The 16263-nt window shown below is 44.6% G+C and overlaps 1 protein-coding gene across 2 annotated transcripts in view; it reads right to left on the reverse strand.

Moving 5' to 3' along the window:
* Nucleotides 1-16263, reverse strand: part of trmt9b (tRNA methyltransferase 9B) — a 44223-nt gene that overhangs the window by 5749 nt on the left and 22211 nt on the right. The window contains exons 2-4 of one of the 2 annotated variants that reach the window (XM_078222855.1): nucleotides 8717-8897; nucleotides 4294-4467; nucleotides 1976-2038 (exon numbers count right to left, since the gene is read on the reverse strand). In XM_078222855.1, the coding sequence (XP_078078981.1) occupies nucleotides 1976-2038; nucleotides 4294-4467; nucleotides 8717-8870 (391 nt within the window). In that variant the 5' untranslated portion in view covers nucleotides 8871-8897. The remainder of the gene's footprint in view (nucleotides 1-1975; nucleotides 2039-4293; nucleotides 4468-8716; nucleotides 8898-16263) is intronic. The other variant, XM_078222856.1, reaches the window with a different exon arrangement.

Here is a 16263-nt window from a genome sequence, read left to right on the forward strand (position 1 = left end):
TAATCCACCTAATCTTTGGGTTGTGGGAGGAAACCGGAGCACCCAGATGAAACCCATGCAGACACGGGGAGAATGTGCAAACTCCACACAGACAGTGACCCAAGCCGGGAATCGAACCCAGGTCCCTGGCACTGTGAGGCAGCAGTGCTAACCACTGTGCCACCGTGTCTGCAACATTACCATTTTAAAACGATTCGAGTTTTTATCACTTATTTAGAATAAAATATATTTTACAAATAGCTGACAAATAATGATAAAAATAAATCTTAAGATTTCATGTTTGTCGTTTTCAAGTGGCCACCCTCTTCTAGTCACCCCAAGTTCTGGGAATATCATAAACAAGGAATCCATAACATTGCCTTTTTACCCAGAGATGTTTCCAATAGGAGTGTGCACTGGTTGGAAACACCCTATATTAATCAATGCATGTGCCCTCATGCCCTCATGCCATGCCCTGCCCTTACATCCATCCCCATGTTGACTCATTGTGTATGCTTGGCTGAGAGCCGAAACCATAAAACCACAGAATTTCTACAATGCAATAGGAGGCAATTTGGCCTATCAAGTCTGCACTAATTCACTGAAAGAGCATCTTACCCAGGCCCAATCCCTGGTTCTAGAAAGTGTACAGTGGGCCAATTAGCATGAAAGGGCAGAGCTTGGCATAGGGTGCATGAGGAGCCTGCGGGAGTGGGTGGGGACATGAAGTGACATGATTGGGGCATGAGGTAGGTTTGGAGGGCCTTTCTGTTTTGTTTTCAGTGAGATAAAAATCCACAACACCGAGGCGGGCCTTTTAAACAAAGAACACAGAAATGACAAAGAAAAGTACAGCACAGGAACAGGCCCTTCAGCCCTCCAAGCCTGTGCTGATCATGATGCCCTAACTAAAAAAAAGCCTTCTGCCCTTACTCGATCCGTATCCCTCTATTTCCTCCCTATTCATGTACGCATCCAGATGCCTCTTAAATGTTGCTAATGTGCCTGCTTCCACCATCTCCTCTGGCAGTACATTCCAGGCAACCACCACTCTCTGCATGAAAAACTGCCCCTGCACATCTCCTTAAACTTTCCCCCTCTCACCTTGAACTTGTGCCCCTTTGTAATTGACACTTCCACCCTGGGAAAAAGCTTCTGACTATCCACCCCGTCTATGCCTCTCATAATTTTGTAGACCTCTATCAGGTCTCCCCAGTGAAAACAATCCTAGTTTATTCAACCTCTCCTCATAGCCAACACCCTTGAGACCAGGTAACATCCTGGTGAACCTTCTTTGCACTCTCTCCAAAGCTTCCAATGTACTCTCAGGACTCACTGATGAAGGAGCAGTGCACCAAAAGCTCATGATTCCAAATAAACCTGTTAGACTTTAACCTGGTGCTGTGAGGCTTCTTACTGCGTCCACCCCAGTCCAACGTCAGCATCTCCACATCACTTCCAATAATGTGGTGACCAGAACTGCTCGCAATACTCCAAATGCGGCCTAACCTAGGTTTTATATATCTGCAACATGATTTCCCAAATCCTGTACTCAAATCATCCACTTCGGCACCCAGCAGCCCGTGGCTGCCTCTGTACTTCTCCACTCCACCTGACGAAGGGACAGCCTGTTCCGAAAGCGAGTGGCATTTGCTACCAAATAAACCTGTTGGACTTTAACCTGGTGTTGTTAAACTTCTTACTCTGTACTTCTAACCAGCAGACCCAGGCAAGACGCCAGCTTGAACCCAGTCCCTAGCAATGAATATCCTGCCTTTGCGGGTTCTTTCTCCTGAAATGGGCAGGCTGAGCTGGGTATTTGCCCAACTCCTCCCTGCTGCCTCATCAATGAAAATCCAGGCCATTGAATCTATTGCCCTCTCCACAGATGTTGTCTGACCTGCTGAATACTTCCAGCATTTACTGTTTATATTTCGGTTTGCAGCATTTGTAGTACTATGCTTTTGAATAATAATATTTAGCTTTGTTAATCTACCTTGCATCTTCAGCAGTTGGGAGTCTGGTCTTTTTCCACTGTCATTTACGGCAAACAACTGTGCTAAAATTAGCCATATGATTTAATTCATGCATGTAATAAATATATTTAAGACAACATTATCTGTCATAGATTCTGTAACTTGTACACAGATTGCATAGAAAAATTCCAAATATAATAACCTTTACTTAGTACATTTTTAAGTTGTTAACTATGAATTAAGAAGTCTGAACTACCTGTTAATTAGGAGGATTAAAATGCTTCCTTTGCAATTGGGGATGTAAATTAATGTTTTATCAGAATACCCAAGATACAACTATTTTAGTTTAGAGTCCTACTCTCATCTAGTTTACAATTAGATCACGTCGGACTCAGGTTCAAACATGTTTGAAGATGTATTAGCAAATGAATGGTTTCTAAATTAGGATGAATAAGACATTATTCTAATTTTATTTAAAATATAGCAGATCCAGGCAGGCAATTCCTGGCTTTGCTTCCAATTACCTTAGGTCTAGTCAATGTAGCCAACACATTAGACACCTCATCAATTACTAGAGATCATGTGGATTTTTAAAGAAAGAGACCCAAGCCGGAATCTTCTCACCGTGCACGCCGGCGGGATTTTCCCATCCCGCTGCAGTGACAAAGATTTGGGTGACCGCCACATTCTCCGACCTTGCTGCAACGGGAGTGTGGCATGAACGGCAGGTATGATCGCGCCTCCAATATTTACTGGCAGTCTGTAGGCAGGGGGAGGAAAGAAATGGCGCGCGAGCAGTGGCGGGATTGGGGGGGAATGGGAAGTGGCAGTGGGAGGAGAGATGGGAGAAAGTGACAGGGGGTTGGGAGATGGGAAGGGGGAGGTTGGAAAAGGGTGTGGGGAGACAGGGTGATGGGGAAGCCTGATGGTGGTGGTGGGGGGGGGGGGGGGGGGGGGCAAGAGTTTGGCAAGGGGGGGGTGACAGCGGGGTGGAGGAAAGAGGCAGGAGGGGAGACAGAAAGGGGCAGCAGGGGAAGGAGATGGATCAGCAGGAGCAGGGAGAGGGGCAGTGAGGGGGCAGAAGGGAGGAGAAGAGACAGGGAGCAGTGGAGATAGGGTGGTGGAGTGTAGATGCATATTTGAGGCTGGGAATCTGGAGGCCCTGTCAAATTTAATTGCTGGATCTCTTGAACATTTTTGTTTCAATTTCCTTCCTGACAGCCAGAGAAATTTAACCAAACTTCAAAGCATATAATAAATATTAAACATGCATGATATTAACATCCAAATCAAAGCTCAGCGAATTGTTATCATTGTATCTATTCCGCGATCACCATTCATTTACATCTGATTAATATTTGCTCAGCCTTAATATAGTAAAACATTTGACTGAGCCCATTTACTGCTTCTGATAACTCGCCCGCCAGGATATATTATTTTAGGACCATTTGGGTCACCGTCACATAGGGTCAGAGTGGGGTCGGAGTGAGGTCAGGTGGGGTTGGAGTGAGATCAGAGCGGGGTCGGAGTGAGATCAGGTGGGGTTGGAGTTGTATATTCAGAAGGTGTCACTAAGCGGTCCGGAGTCATGTGTATTTGAACATTAAGTGTTTATTGATAATCCATAACTATGTACATATAAACAGGGATAAAAGCTAACTCCATTTGCTTCTGTCCTGGTCTCTGCCCAGTCCACAACTAACCCTGGTCTCATGTCTCTTTACATTACACTATGGGCGGTACTGTTTCCCAGTCCCACATTAATCCTTGCCAGGCCGAATACCCTTACACAACAAGAGTGAGGTCAGGTTAGATCGAAGTTAGCTCTGGTGGGGTCAAGGTGAGGTCAGAGTGGACTCTATTGAGTTGATTCGATCATAACATATGAAGATTTGGACAAGTATTCCAGCTCCAAAGGAAGAGATGTTTTACACCTACCCACCTTTGCTGATCATGGCTCCATTGAAGAACAGTGAAGGGTGGAGAAGGACAAGGATCACTGACTAATTTTTAAAAATGGCACATTGAGTAGTCATTAGGCTACTAGTCAAGGAACCTAACACCTGTTTTAGGTGGCTGCCAAAACAATGGACCCCAGGAATTTAGCAGTAGGCCCAATGGCTTGTGCAAACTTGGCACCAGCTGTCCCACTGCTTAACTGATACGATTCACACCCATTTTCTGCTCAGAAATGATAGCTAACCAATCCAATTCCTTTGGCAATGTATTTATCCTGGTGTTTCCCTGCAGTTATTTTGTGTGAACAAATAAATAACTACACTATGTGGTTTGGTTGTTACAGAGAATTAAAGACATATAGAAGGAATTAATTTCTCACCTGCGATTGATAGAATGGCATCAAAACACTGATCTCGATATGGTAAATGCAAGCTGTCACATACCATGGCTTCGTAGCTCTGCTCCCTTGCTGATTCCACCAGAGGCAGACAATAGTCACAACCTACTTTGTAGGCTTGCTTGTTGATACAAAGGTATTTTCCATTTCCACATCCTAATTTAATAAAGAGTTGTTGTGGAAAAAAATATAAAGTACTTGCTTCATTAATTTGCATTATGCAAGATTAAAACCAAACACTATTAAAACACACTCAGAGGCAACAGTGCTACCACAGTGAGCCACAGCTGACACTCCAACCTGGACTGGTAGTTCACCCACTGTTGTTGTAACATGTGGAAAGGTCAAGTTCAAGTTGAAAGGTGCCTCATGTTGAGCTGCTGTAACATAACTCCAGGGGCCAAAACCTCTCTTCCACCTTCTTCCGTCAGGAAAAAGAGACAAAAGTCTTAGATCACATACCAACCGACTCAAGAACATCTTCTTCCCTTCTGTCATCAGACGTTTGAATGGACCTACCATATATTAAGCCGATCTTTCTCTACACCCTAATTGTGACTGTAACACTATATTCTGCACCCTCTCCTTTTCTTCTCCCCTATGTACTCTATGAACAGTATGTTTGTGCGCAAAGTGTGCAAGAAACAATGCTTTTCACTGTATCCCAATACATGCGACAATAATAAATCAAATTTAAAAAAAGAATAGGGTAGATGACCCAAATATGGTGAGAGAGAGAGGATTTTGAGAAAGATTTTGAAGGTGGGATGAAAGATATTAAGGTTTGGTGAAAGGGTCCCAAAGTGCAAGTGCAAGGCTCCACCACAGATGGTGAAGAGGGAGACATTCGTCGACCAAGTTCAGGAGAGTGCAGGATGCATGCTAGAATGCAGAGTTGGAAAATGTTGCATTGTGAGATAGTCAAAGCAATGGAAATATATGAAAATCAGTTTCAGGATGCTGTAGTCACGGTGTTGGGGAGATAGGGAATGAATGGAGGTGAAAGAGAGTGGAGCTGGGAGGAGTATTGCACTGGATTTTAAATTGGGGTCTGGGGTCTCCTGGTGTCCTTGAAGACTTTCTGGGGTCCACAGATTATTTGAGTTTTTTGACACTCCTCTTCCTTTAGAACATAGAAAGCCACAGCACAAACAGGCCCTTCGGCCCACAAGTTGCGCTGATCATATCCCTACCTCTAGGCCTATCTATAGCCCTCAATCCCATTAAATCCCATGTACTCATCCAGAAGTCTCTTAAAAGACCCCAACGAGTTTGCCTCCACCACCACCGACGTCAGCCGATTCCACTCACCCACCACCCTCTGAGTGAAAAACTTACCCCTGACATCTCCTCTGTACCTACCCCCCAGCACCTTAAACCTGTGTCCTCTCGTAGCAACCATTTCAGCCCTTGGAAATAGCCTCTGAGAGTCTACCCTATCCAGACCTCTCAACATCTTGTAAACCTCTATCAGGTCACCTCTCATCCTTCGTCTCTCCAGGGAGAAGAGACCAAGCTCCCTCAACCTATCCTCATAAGGCATGCCCCCCAATCCAGGCAACATCCTTGTAAATCTCCTCTGCACCCTTTCAATGGCTTCAACATCTTTCCTATAATGAGGTGACCAGAACTGCGCGCAGTACTCCAAGTGGGGTCTAACCAGGGTCCTATAAAGCTGCAGCATTATCTCCCGACTCCTAAACTCAATCCCTCGATTAATGAAGGCTAGTACGCCGTACGCCTTCTTGACCGCATCCTCCACCTGCGAGGCCGATTTAAGAGTCCTATGGACCCGGACCCCAAGGTCCTTCTGATCCTCTACACTGCTAAGAATGGTACCCTTCATATTATACTGCTGCTTCATCCCATTGGATCTGCCAAAATGGATCACTACACACTTATCCGGGTTGAAGTCCATCTGCCACTTCTCCGCCCAGTCTTGCATTCTATCTATGTCTCGCTGCAACTTCTGACATCCCTCCAAACTATCCACAACACCACCTACCTTGGTGTCGTCAGCAAACTTACCAACCCATCCCTCCACTTCCTCATCCAGGTCATTTATGAAAATGACAAACAGCAAGGGTCCCAGAACAGATCCCTGGGGCACTCCACTGGTCACTGACCTCCATGCAGAGAAAGACCCCTCCACAGCCACTCTCTGCCTTCTGCAGGCAAGCCAGTTCTGGATCCACAAGGCAACAGCCCCTTGGATCCCATGTCCTCTCACTTTCTCAAGAAGTCTTGCATGGGGGACCTTATCGAACGCCTTGCTGAAGTCCATATAGACCACATCCACCGCTCTTCCTTCGTCAATGTGTTTGGTCACATTTTCAAAGAACTCAACCAGGCTCGTAAGGCACGACCTGCCCTTGACAAAGCCGTGCTGACTACTTTTGATCATACTAAACTTCTCTAGATGATCATAAATCCTGTCTCTCAGGATCCTCTCCATCAACTTACCAACCACTGAGGTTAGACTCACCGGTCGGTAATTTCCCGGGCTGTCCCTGTTCCCTTTCTTGAATATAGGGACCACATCTGCAATCCTCCAATCCTCCGGAACCTCTCCCGTCTCCATCGACGATGCAAAGATCATCGCCAAAGGCTCCGCAATCTCCTCCCTCGCCTCCCACAGTAACCTGGGGTACATCCCATCCGGTCCCGGCGACTTACCAACCTTGATGCCATTCAATAGTTCCAACACATCCTCTTTCTTTATGTCCACATGCTCGATCCTTTCTGTCCACCGCAAACCAGCAGTACAACCACCCAGATCCCTTTCCACCGTGAATACCGAGGTAAAGTATTCATTAAGCACCTCCGCCATTTCTAACGGTTCCGCACAAACTTTTCCCCCTTCACCTTTTAAGGGTCTTATGCCTTCACATCTCATCCTTTTACTCTTGACATATTTGTAGAAAGCCTTGGGATTCTCCTTAATCTTACCCGCCAAGGTCTTCTCATGACCCCTTCTCGCTCTCCTAATTTCCTTCTTAAGCTCCTTCCTACATCCCGTATACTCCTCTAAATCCTTAACACCTCCTAGCTCTCTGAACCTTCTGTACGCCTCTCTTTTCTTATTCACCAGGTTCATCACAACCTTCGTGCACCACGGTTCCCGTACCCTACCAACACCCCCCTGTCTCATCGGAACGTTGTCATGCAGAGCTCCAGACAAACATTCCTTGAAAATCCTCCACTTTCCTTCGGTACTTTTCCCCAAGAATGCCTCCTTCCAATTTACCCGTCTAATTTCCTCCCTGATGACACTGTATTTCCCTTTACTCCAGAGAAACACTTTCCTAGCCTGCCTGATCCTATCTCTTTCCAATGCTATCGTGAAGGAGATAGAATTATGATCGCTATCCCCAAGATGCTCACCCACCGAGAGATCCTCCACCTGTCCAGGTTCATTAGCCAGCACCAGATCAAGTACAGCCTCTCCTCTAGTAGGCTTATCCACATACTGTGTCAGGAAACTCTCCTGGACACACCTAACAAACTCCTCTCCATCCAAACCCCTAGCCCTAGGGATATTCCAATCAATGTTTGGGAAATTAAAATCTCCCATCACGACAACTCTGTTATTCCTACATCTCTCCAGGATCTGTTTCCCCATCTGCTCCTCAACATCTCTGTTACTATTGGGCGGCCTATAGAAAACACCCAGCAAAGTTACCGACCCCTTCCTGTTCCTAACCTCCACCCACAGAGACTCCGTAGTCAATCCCTCCACGGCGTCCACCTTCTCTACAGCCGTGACACTATCCCTGATCAACAGTGCCACTCCCCCCCCTCTCTTGCCTCCCTCCCTGTCCTTCCTGAAACATCTAAAACCCGGCACCTGAAGCACCCAGTCCTGTCCCTTTGAAGGGTGTGCTACTGGAGCAGGCTCATGCCTACTAGGAATATCCCTAAGTAAATCAGTGCATATAACTGGGTAATTACAGGGCAGCCAGTCCAAGTTTACAAGCTGTCAGGTCCTGGTGGGACCATCAGCAATAGACTCTGGAGCCCTTTCAGATGACACACTACTCCTGGAATTGAGCATTAGTCAGTTCCCCAGAAGTTGCAATGCCATTGCGGCTCCAATAGCAGCGAATGTCTCGGTGTTCACCGATATTGGGACTGGAAGATCCATTAATTTCTGACGGGAGTTGAACAGGATGGTTTTAGTATTGAAGGTGAAAGCGTTGGCAGTGTGGTCTACCAATCACCCAAGTGAAGAAACTCTTTCATTACAGCAGACAGTTTTAACATTACTACGAGATGGAAATCAGTATTTACAAGAGCTGGGCAATAAAATTTAAATCACTCTCAGCATTTAAATTAAACAGAAGCTACTTTCTGAGTCAAACATCTTATCACTCAAAATAGATTAGCAACCGGAGACTATACTAACCAACGTCAGCAATGAGACTGCCAGGTTCTTGTTCCAGCAGAAACTGTCGTACTCGAGGCCAGGCCTTGTAACGAGTGTCATTGAAGTGAGGGGCAATCTTCTCATAGACACTATGAACATAGTCCTTCTCCAAGCGGCTTGCCTCTTTATCCATGGTGAAACCATGCGTTCTGTCATGAAACTGTCAAAAACACCAAAGGCTTAAGGGAGAATTGCAAATAAGATATTAAAAAATAATTAGAAAAATTCAACACAGCAGCTCATATTTTTAAGACTTGGTATTTGCTCATGAGAATTCAGAACACATTTTAACCGATTCTTAAGTTATCCAGATGAGTGCAATGTGAAAATGTTTTCAAAGCTCCTGGTCGACTAAACATCCATGCTCGCCACGAAAAAATCCATTTCTCTACAGCTTTGGCTCTAACCTCATTCCTAACCTGCTGCTTACTATCAGCAAGATATTTAACCTTGGCTTGCATCCTCCTCCCAGCTCATCTAAAACCTAACTCCAAACTGAAGCCCAGCCCTGGCCTTCTGCTTGACCCGCATTCTCTTCCTGTGCTCAAATCGGAGCACAGTTGACAATATTAAGATAACATTTTACTGACTTTGGCACCAAAGTGACTTAGTTAATGCCAGCTCTGGGGTGGGGCAGACAATAGAAAATATCTCAGTGACTTAAGTCATAACTAACATCAAGGTAAATGGTTCTGCTTGTTGGAGGCCAATCACAACCCTAGGACTCTCAAAAACCCTACACTTTCTGGAGAGCAATCATCGCAACCCCAGGACTCACAAAAACCCTACACTTTCTGGAGACCAATCATCACAACTCCAGGGCTATCAAAGACCCGGCATGGTCTCAGAGACCAATTATCACAACCCCAGAACATTCGACACTCAGCTGGGTATGTCCAGCAGCAACACTCAAAACTCTCCAAGAGAGAGCAAGTGATTTAATTGGTGCTCCAATACTAGATGTATATTCATTCATCCATCACCTGTATATAGTCATTGGACTGTATACGATCTACAAGATGCACTTCAACAACTGAATGTGTATTACCATTTATTCACCATGGATCAATATTATGCAACTTCAAACCTAAAATGGTTGTGGGAGGATCATCACCACAAAGACTTCATCAGTTCAAGGAAAAATGTTACCACCACCTTCTCAGGCTAACTAGAGATGGGAAATAATTGTGGGCTTGCCAACATCATCCACATCCCAAAGTTTTCACTCTGTTCTCGAATCTGGACTGTGAAAAAGGCTCCCTGGTGGGAGATCAGTGCAGAAACAATGTAAAAATAAATTTACATTTGGTGTCCTAACGTGCTTTTTACAGCCAACGAAGTCCTTTGAAGTGTAGTAGCCGTCATTAGGTGGGAAACGTGGCAAATACGTGCATAGCCAGCTCCCAAGAATAGCAATGTGATGATGATGAGATAATCTGTTCCTGTGATGTTGAATTAGCAATACATATTAGCCAGGATATGAAGGATAACTCCCACACTATTCTAAAGAGTGCCATGGAGTCTTTCACATCGATGAAACCCAGTCTGCATCTTCAAGTGCAATGCATATGGAGTATGAGTATTGTTGCAGGGGAATTAGATGAGACTTCTAAAAAATCTTTCATGGGATGAATGCATCACTGGCAACACCAGTAGGTGTTGTTCATCCCTGATTTTCCTCAAGAAAGTGGAGGTGAGTAGTCTTCTTGAACCTCCGCAGTCCATCTTGTAGGTATACCTAGCTTGGTGTTAGGAAAGGAGTTCCAGGATTTTGACCCAGCGATAGTGAAACATTTCCAAATCAGAACGGTGTGTGGCTTGAGGGGGATCTTGCAGATGGTGTTGTTCCCATTCATCTACTGCCTTTGTCTTTCTAGGTGGAAGAGGTAGCATCCACAGGGAGGTCCTGTGGATCTTGTATGTGGTATGCACTGCTGCCAATGTGCAGAGGTAATGAATGCTTAAAACAGTGGATGGAATGCCGTTCAAGCGGGCTGCTTGGTTTGAGATTGAGCTTCTTGTTGGAGCTGCACTCATCCAGGCAAAGGAAAGTATTCCATCACACTTCTGACTTTGCCTTATAGATGGTAGACAGGCTTTGGGGAGTCAGGAGGTATGTTACTTGCAACCATATTCCCAGCTTCTGACCTGATCCTGTAGCCACAGATTTCACATGGGTAGTCCAGTTAAATTTCTGGTCAATGGTGATCCCAGGATGTTGATGGTGGGGAATTCAGTGACAGTAATGCCATTGAATCATAGAATCCCTACAGTGCAGAAGAAGGCCATTTGGCCCATCGAGTCTGCACCGACAACAATCCCAGCCAGTCCCTGTCCCCATTTACCCTTCTAGTCCCCCTGACAATAAGGGGCAATTTATCATGGCCAATCCACCTAACCTGCACATCTTTGGACTGTGGAAAGAAACTAGAGCACCTGGAGGAAACCCACGCAGACACAGGGAGAATGTGCAAAGACCACACAGACAGTGACCCAAATCGGGAATTGAACCCGGGTCCCTAGCGCTGTGAGGCAGCAGTGCTAACCGTGCCGCCCCTAAATGTCAAGGCAAAATGGTTGGATTCTCACTTGCTGGAGATGACTATTGCCTGGCAATTTTGTGGCATGAATGTTACTTGCCTCTTATCAGCTCAAACCTGAATGGCGTCCAGGCATTTCTGCATATGGATACAGACTGCTGCAGTATTTGAGGAATCGCAAATAGTGCTGAACATTAGCGAATATCCCCACTTCTGACCTGATGATGGAGGATAGGCCATTGACACTATGACACTACTTGAAGGCAGTCCTACAGTGGTATCCTTTGACTAAAATGATTGGCCTCCAACAACTCCAACCATCTTCCGACATGCTAGGTATGACTCCAGTAATGGAGAGCTTTCTCCCTGCTTCCCATTGACTTCAATTTGATTAGGGTTCCTAGATGCCACACTTTGACAAATGCCACTCTCAGCTCACAGAACAATAAGGGTGCTGTACTTCCTGCTTTAACAAATCTAAAGTACGCTCCACCCTTAACTTTGAAGCCAGGCACTTTAAAAATCCACTAAGTACGTGTTCCACCAGCATTAAACACAATCAGAAATGTTTCCGGCCTGGAATACTGCAGCATTAACAGTGTTACTGTTAAAATGAGCACATTTAAATAGGGTTGAACCTTCCAGCTGCCTCCTCCCTGTTGATTTGAAATCTCTAATATAATCACTTGGAACACTGGTTACACTTACCTGTTGCAATCACCTACAAGTGCTGAGCATGACCTTAAAACTGCACTGACAAATAGTTGTTCCCTGGTCTAAAGACACAAGATTGCCTGAAGGCTATGAGGGAATAGGAATGAAGCATTTTCTGTTACCCTCTCCATCCTGAAAACGCACAAATTCCTGTTCAAAAATGGCAACTGCTAGGGAGGCCGGGGGGTGGAGGTGAATGTTTAGTCATCCATAAAGGCTGCCTTTTGATCATCTCTTTTCCCATTTTTCTCCTCCCTCATCACCTCGTCCCCCTTTAACCAAGCACCAGTTTACTTCCTGAATCTCATCCCTTAGGCTTCGTGAGAACCGCAGTCCTGGTGTCCTTCACACTGACCCATGGCCCCCGTTGCCACGTGCAGCATATTTGTCCCCAGTCCATCAAGCAATAACTCAAGCTGTTCCATCTTCATCACCGAGCACCATCTTGTCTCCACCCGGCTCATCAAAACTTGCTCCTACATTCACTACTCTACTCTCACCCCCTCAGCTAACACTACCTCAAAGACTATACTTTGGTCATTGTTTCCTCCCCTCCTCCAAATAGAACGCTTCCCTGTCTCCACCACCCCCACAATATTCTCCAACCTCAACTCTGCAGTTTCTCTCTTCCCACATTACCATTCCCAAGTCTCCCTCGTCCATGCTCTTGGCACTTGACTATTCACATTTGACTGTTGCGGGCCGAAAGGCCTGTTCCTGTGCTGTGCTTTTCTTTGTTCTTATTCCAATGCTCTTCTGTCTGATCTCCCATCCCTTCCAAATTTGAGTTCTTCCAATGTTCTGCGGGTGGTGTTGTATCTCACTCCCCCACACCCCGACCAAGCTGACTGTTGTTTTGATTGCCTATGCTGCTTCCCATTGGTGACCTCACAGAGACTCCATGTTCTAATAATCAATTCATAAGCAGCTTCACAACCCCCCCACCCCCCCCACTTTGTAGTTCACCGAAGTAAATCTTTAGACAGTCCTTTTTCTCTCCTTCCCTACACATCCTCTTCCCTCCTCCCCTTCATACAAGAAGAGATGGAACTATTATAATAAGCAACTACCGAATTAAGCATTTACATCAAGCGAGTTAATTGGTTTCATGGAACATTGAAAAAAATCAAATCATGTTGGATTTTCTTCCATGTTTTTAATGAATGCATTGTTGGGTTTGATGTACTTCAGTATTTTATCTTGTCATTAATCTCACATTTTGAATCTATTGCACATAACACAATATGGCTCTTCCCTCAGGATGCAGAGTGTACACATGACTCCTTTAGGTCCAAAAAAAATAAGATGGCACCGGAGCGAGGCAACTTCTTGTGAGCTGTCCCCAGCATACCCTCTAATTTCATTTTTTAGTCTCATTCTATGCTGTTAAAACTGAACTCTAACTCTTTTAAACTTTCTATTAATGCTCTTTTTATATCTCTTAACCTGATCTTTCTCTACAACCTACCTGTAATTGCAACACGATATCCTGCACCCTCTCCTTTCCTTCTCTACTATGTACTCTATGAACGGTATGTTTTGACTACATAGCATGCAAGAAACACTACTTTTCACTGTACCCAATAGATATGACAATAATAATTTACTCATTCATGGTAAAAGGCTGGCCAGCTCTTATTGCCCATCCCTAGTTGCCCTTGGAGGGCAGTTGAGAGTCAACCACATTGCTGTGACTCTGGAGTCACGTGTAGGCTAGACCGGGTAAGGACGGCAGATTTCCTTCCCTAAAAGGACATTAGTGAACCAGGTGGGTTTTTCCAACAATGGACAATGGTTTCATGGTCATCAGTAGATTCTTAATTCCAGATATTTTTTATTGAATTCAAATTCCACCATCTGTCATGGCAGGATTTTAACCCGAATCCCCAGAACATTAGCTGAGTTTCTGGATTAATAGTCCAGCGATAATAACACTACATCATCGTCTTCCCCGACAAATGAATGGATTCCAGCACTGCAGGATAGCATCTGTAAATAGAATGATTGTGGAACTGTGAAGCTTCATCAGATTTATCATGTAAAATTCTGAAGGGGCTTGATCGATTGTTTCCATTGGTCAAGGAATCTAAAATACACAGTCTCAGGGTAAAGAGCCGATTATTTAGGACTGAGATAAGGAGAAATTACTTCATTCAAAGGGTTGTGAATCTTTGGGATTCTCTACCACAGAGGGTTGTGGACACTCCATCATCGAAGGTTGGGATAGATAGATTTTTAGCCTCACAGAGAATTTAAGGAATATGAGGAGCAGGTGGAGAAATGGAGTTGAAGCCCCAGATTAGCCATGATCGTGTTGAATGATGGAGCAGGCCTGATGGGCTGTCTTGTCTACTGTTGCTCATATTTCCTACGTTCGTTTGTTCCAATGCATTTTTTTGAAAATAAAGACTGCAATATTGATTATATCTCTCATCTTTCTGAGAATATTTTGATAATTTTCACATAAAAGCCCTCAGTTGTAATTACTAATAGAAGATGTGCAATTTAGCACTAAAAACAAAATATTTTACAGGACGAGGATGTCGCAGGTTGGGCCATTCTCATTGCTCATCCCTAATTGCTCTTGAGAAAGTGGTGGCGGGCCACGTTCTTGAACAGCTGCACTCGATGTAAAATTAAACTCCCACTAACCATGTTGCAGTTTCAGATTCTCCTATTTGACAGTAAAATCTGATCAAGCAAACTAGACACTGTGTCGAATAAAAATTGGATTTACTTTTGCATCATCTTTCTTTCATGGAGAAGACGACCAGAACCTTAACAAATGATGTCAGCTGTCAGTTCTGATGAAGGGTGATACTGAAAATGTTATCTTTTCATTCCTCTTTGCAGATGCTTACTGGGAATATTGTATATTTTGGGCTCCTGTTTCAGGTTTCCATTGTTCTCTTTTAAGAAACATTACAACTTTTGAAAATGGATATTATAAATATACATTTACATGCTTGCTCAGTCTATTAGATAATTTGTCACAAGGACATGCAACATTCCTCTTTTTAATCAATGCATTGGTTTGATGTGCTATCAGAAAAAGGCCTAAAACTCTCCCACGATTAGATAAAGGAACCATCCAGTTCAACATCTTCCTCAGAGGAATGCTAATTTGAAAGAAGAAACCTAGTTCCTAAACAATACTCAGATCCCAAGATGACCTAGACACTTTTGACATTGCAAGATTCCTTACATTCCACTTACCCGATAAGATTCCCTACATAATTCAATTTTTAGTTATTTAAACCTGAAGGGACATGGAACAATCATGTGAAAATATATTATTGAGAAGCAATGGAAAGCTTTCTTCCTGCCCCAAACAACATAGCCCATAGCAACCGTTCACGGGAGGAACAATCCAAAATCCTCTATTATCAGCTCTGCTATAATCCAACACAGTTTGCAGATAGAATCCTTCTACTCTTCAGTTTGGAAGGTCTGCAGAAGGGAAAACACCCTCTTGCAGATGGCCTGAATGGGACCACAACTCTAGCTGAGAAAATGAAGTCCCTAGCACAACAACCAGACCGTATATAGTGCCATTAATGTAATAAAATATCCCAAGTCACTTCACTGGAGAATTATAAATCAAAACTTGACACCAAGCCAAGGTGATGTTAGGGCAGATGGCCAAAAACTTGGTAAAGAAGAAGCATCATAAAGGCTGGGACTTAGGAAAAAAAACTTCAAGTGATGGGTCCCACAGTGTATCGCAGGCGGGGAGGCCTCGGATTCACCCGCCCCACCAGCAACTTAGAAACCCGAGGATCCAGGGCACCATTTTTAAAGCACACAGCGAACAAAGGAGTTCACCCTGGGACCATGCCTTCCCCTCCTTCCTGGCACCCTTCCTGGCACTACCCTGGCACTTGCCAGGCCTCTCCCCACTAAGGCATTGCAACATCTGAGTTCCCCTGGGAGGTTTGCTCAGCAGGTTAGTCCCCCCGCTCCACCCCGCCGGACACCAATCGGGCTTTGTGCCTTTTCTGCCATCGTGCCACCTTTATTTTGACAGGAGGTTGGGTTGATGATTCTGCTATATGGGCCAGATAATGGCATGTAAATATTTTCAAATGAGTTTCCCTACATTTGCCCCATCACTGACAGGAGGAGGGGAGGATGAGGTCAACCACGTCATGTGTCCACAGTAGCATAAAACATGACTTTGCACTTTTCGCGATTTTTTCACTCCTGTCACCAAACCCCATCCGACATGAAAATCCTGACCGAAAAAGGAGATAGTGAAGCAGAGAGTTTTGG

This window comes from Mustelus asterias, chromosome 10 (genome assembly GCF_964213995.1).
Source record: "Mustelus asterias chromosome 10, sMusAst1.hap1.1, whole genome shotgun sequence".
Taxonomy (NCBI): domain Eukaryota; kingdom Metazoa; phylum Chordata; class Chondrichthyes; order Carcharhiniformes; family Triakidae; genus Mustelus; species Mustelus asterias.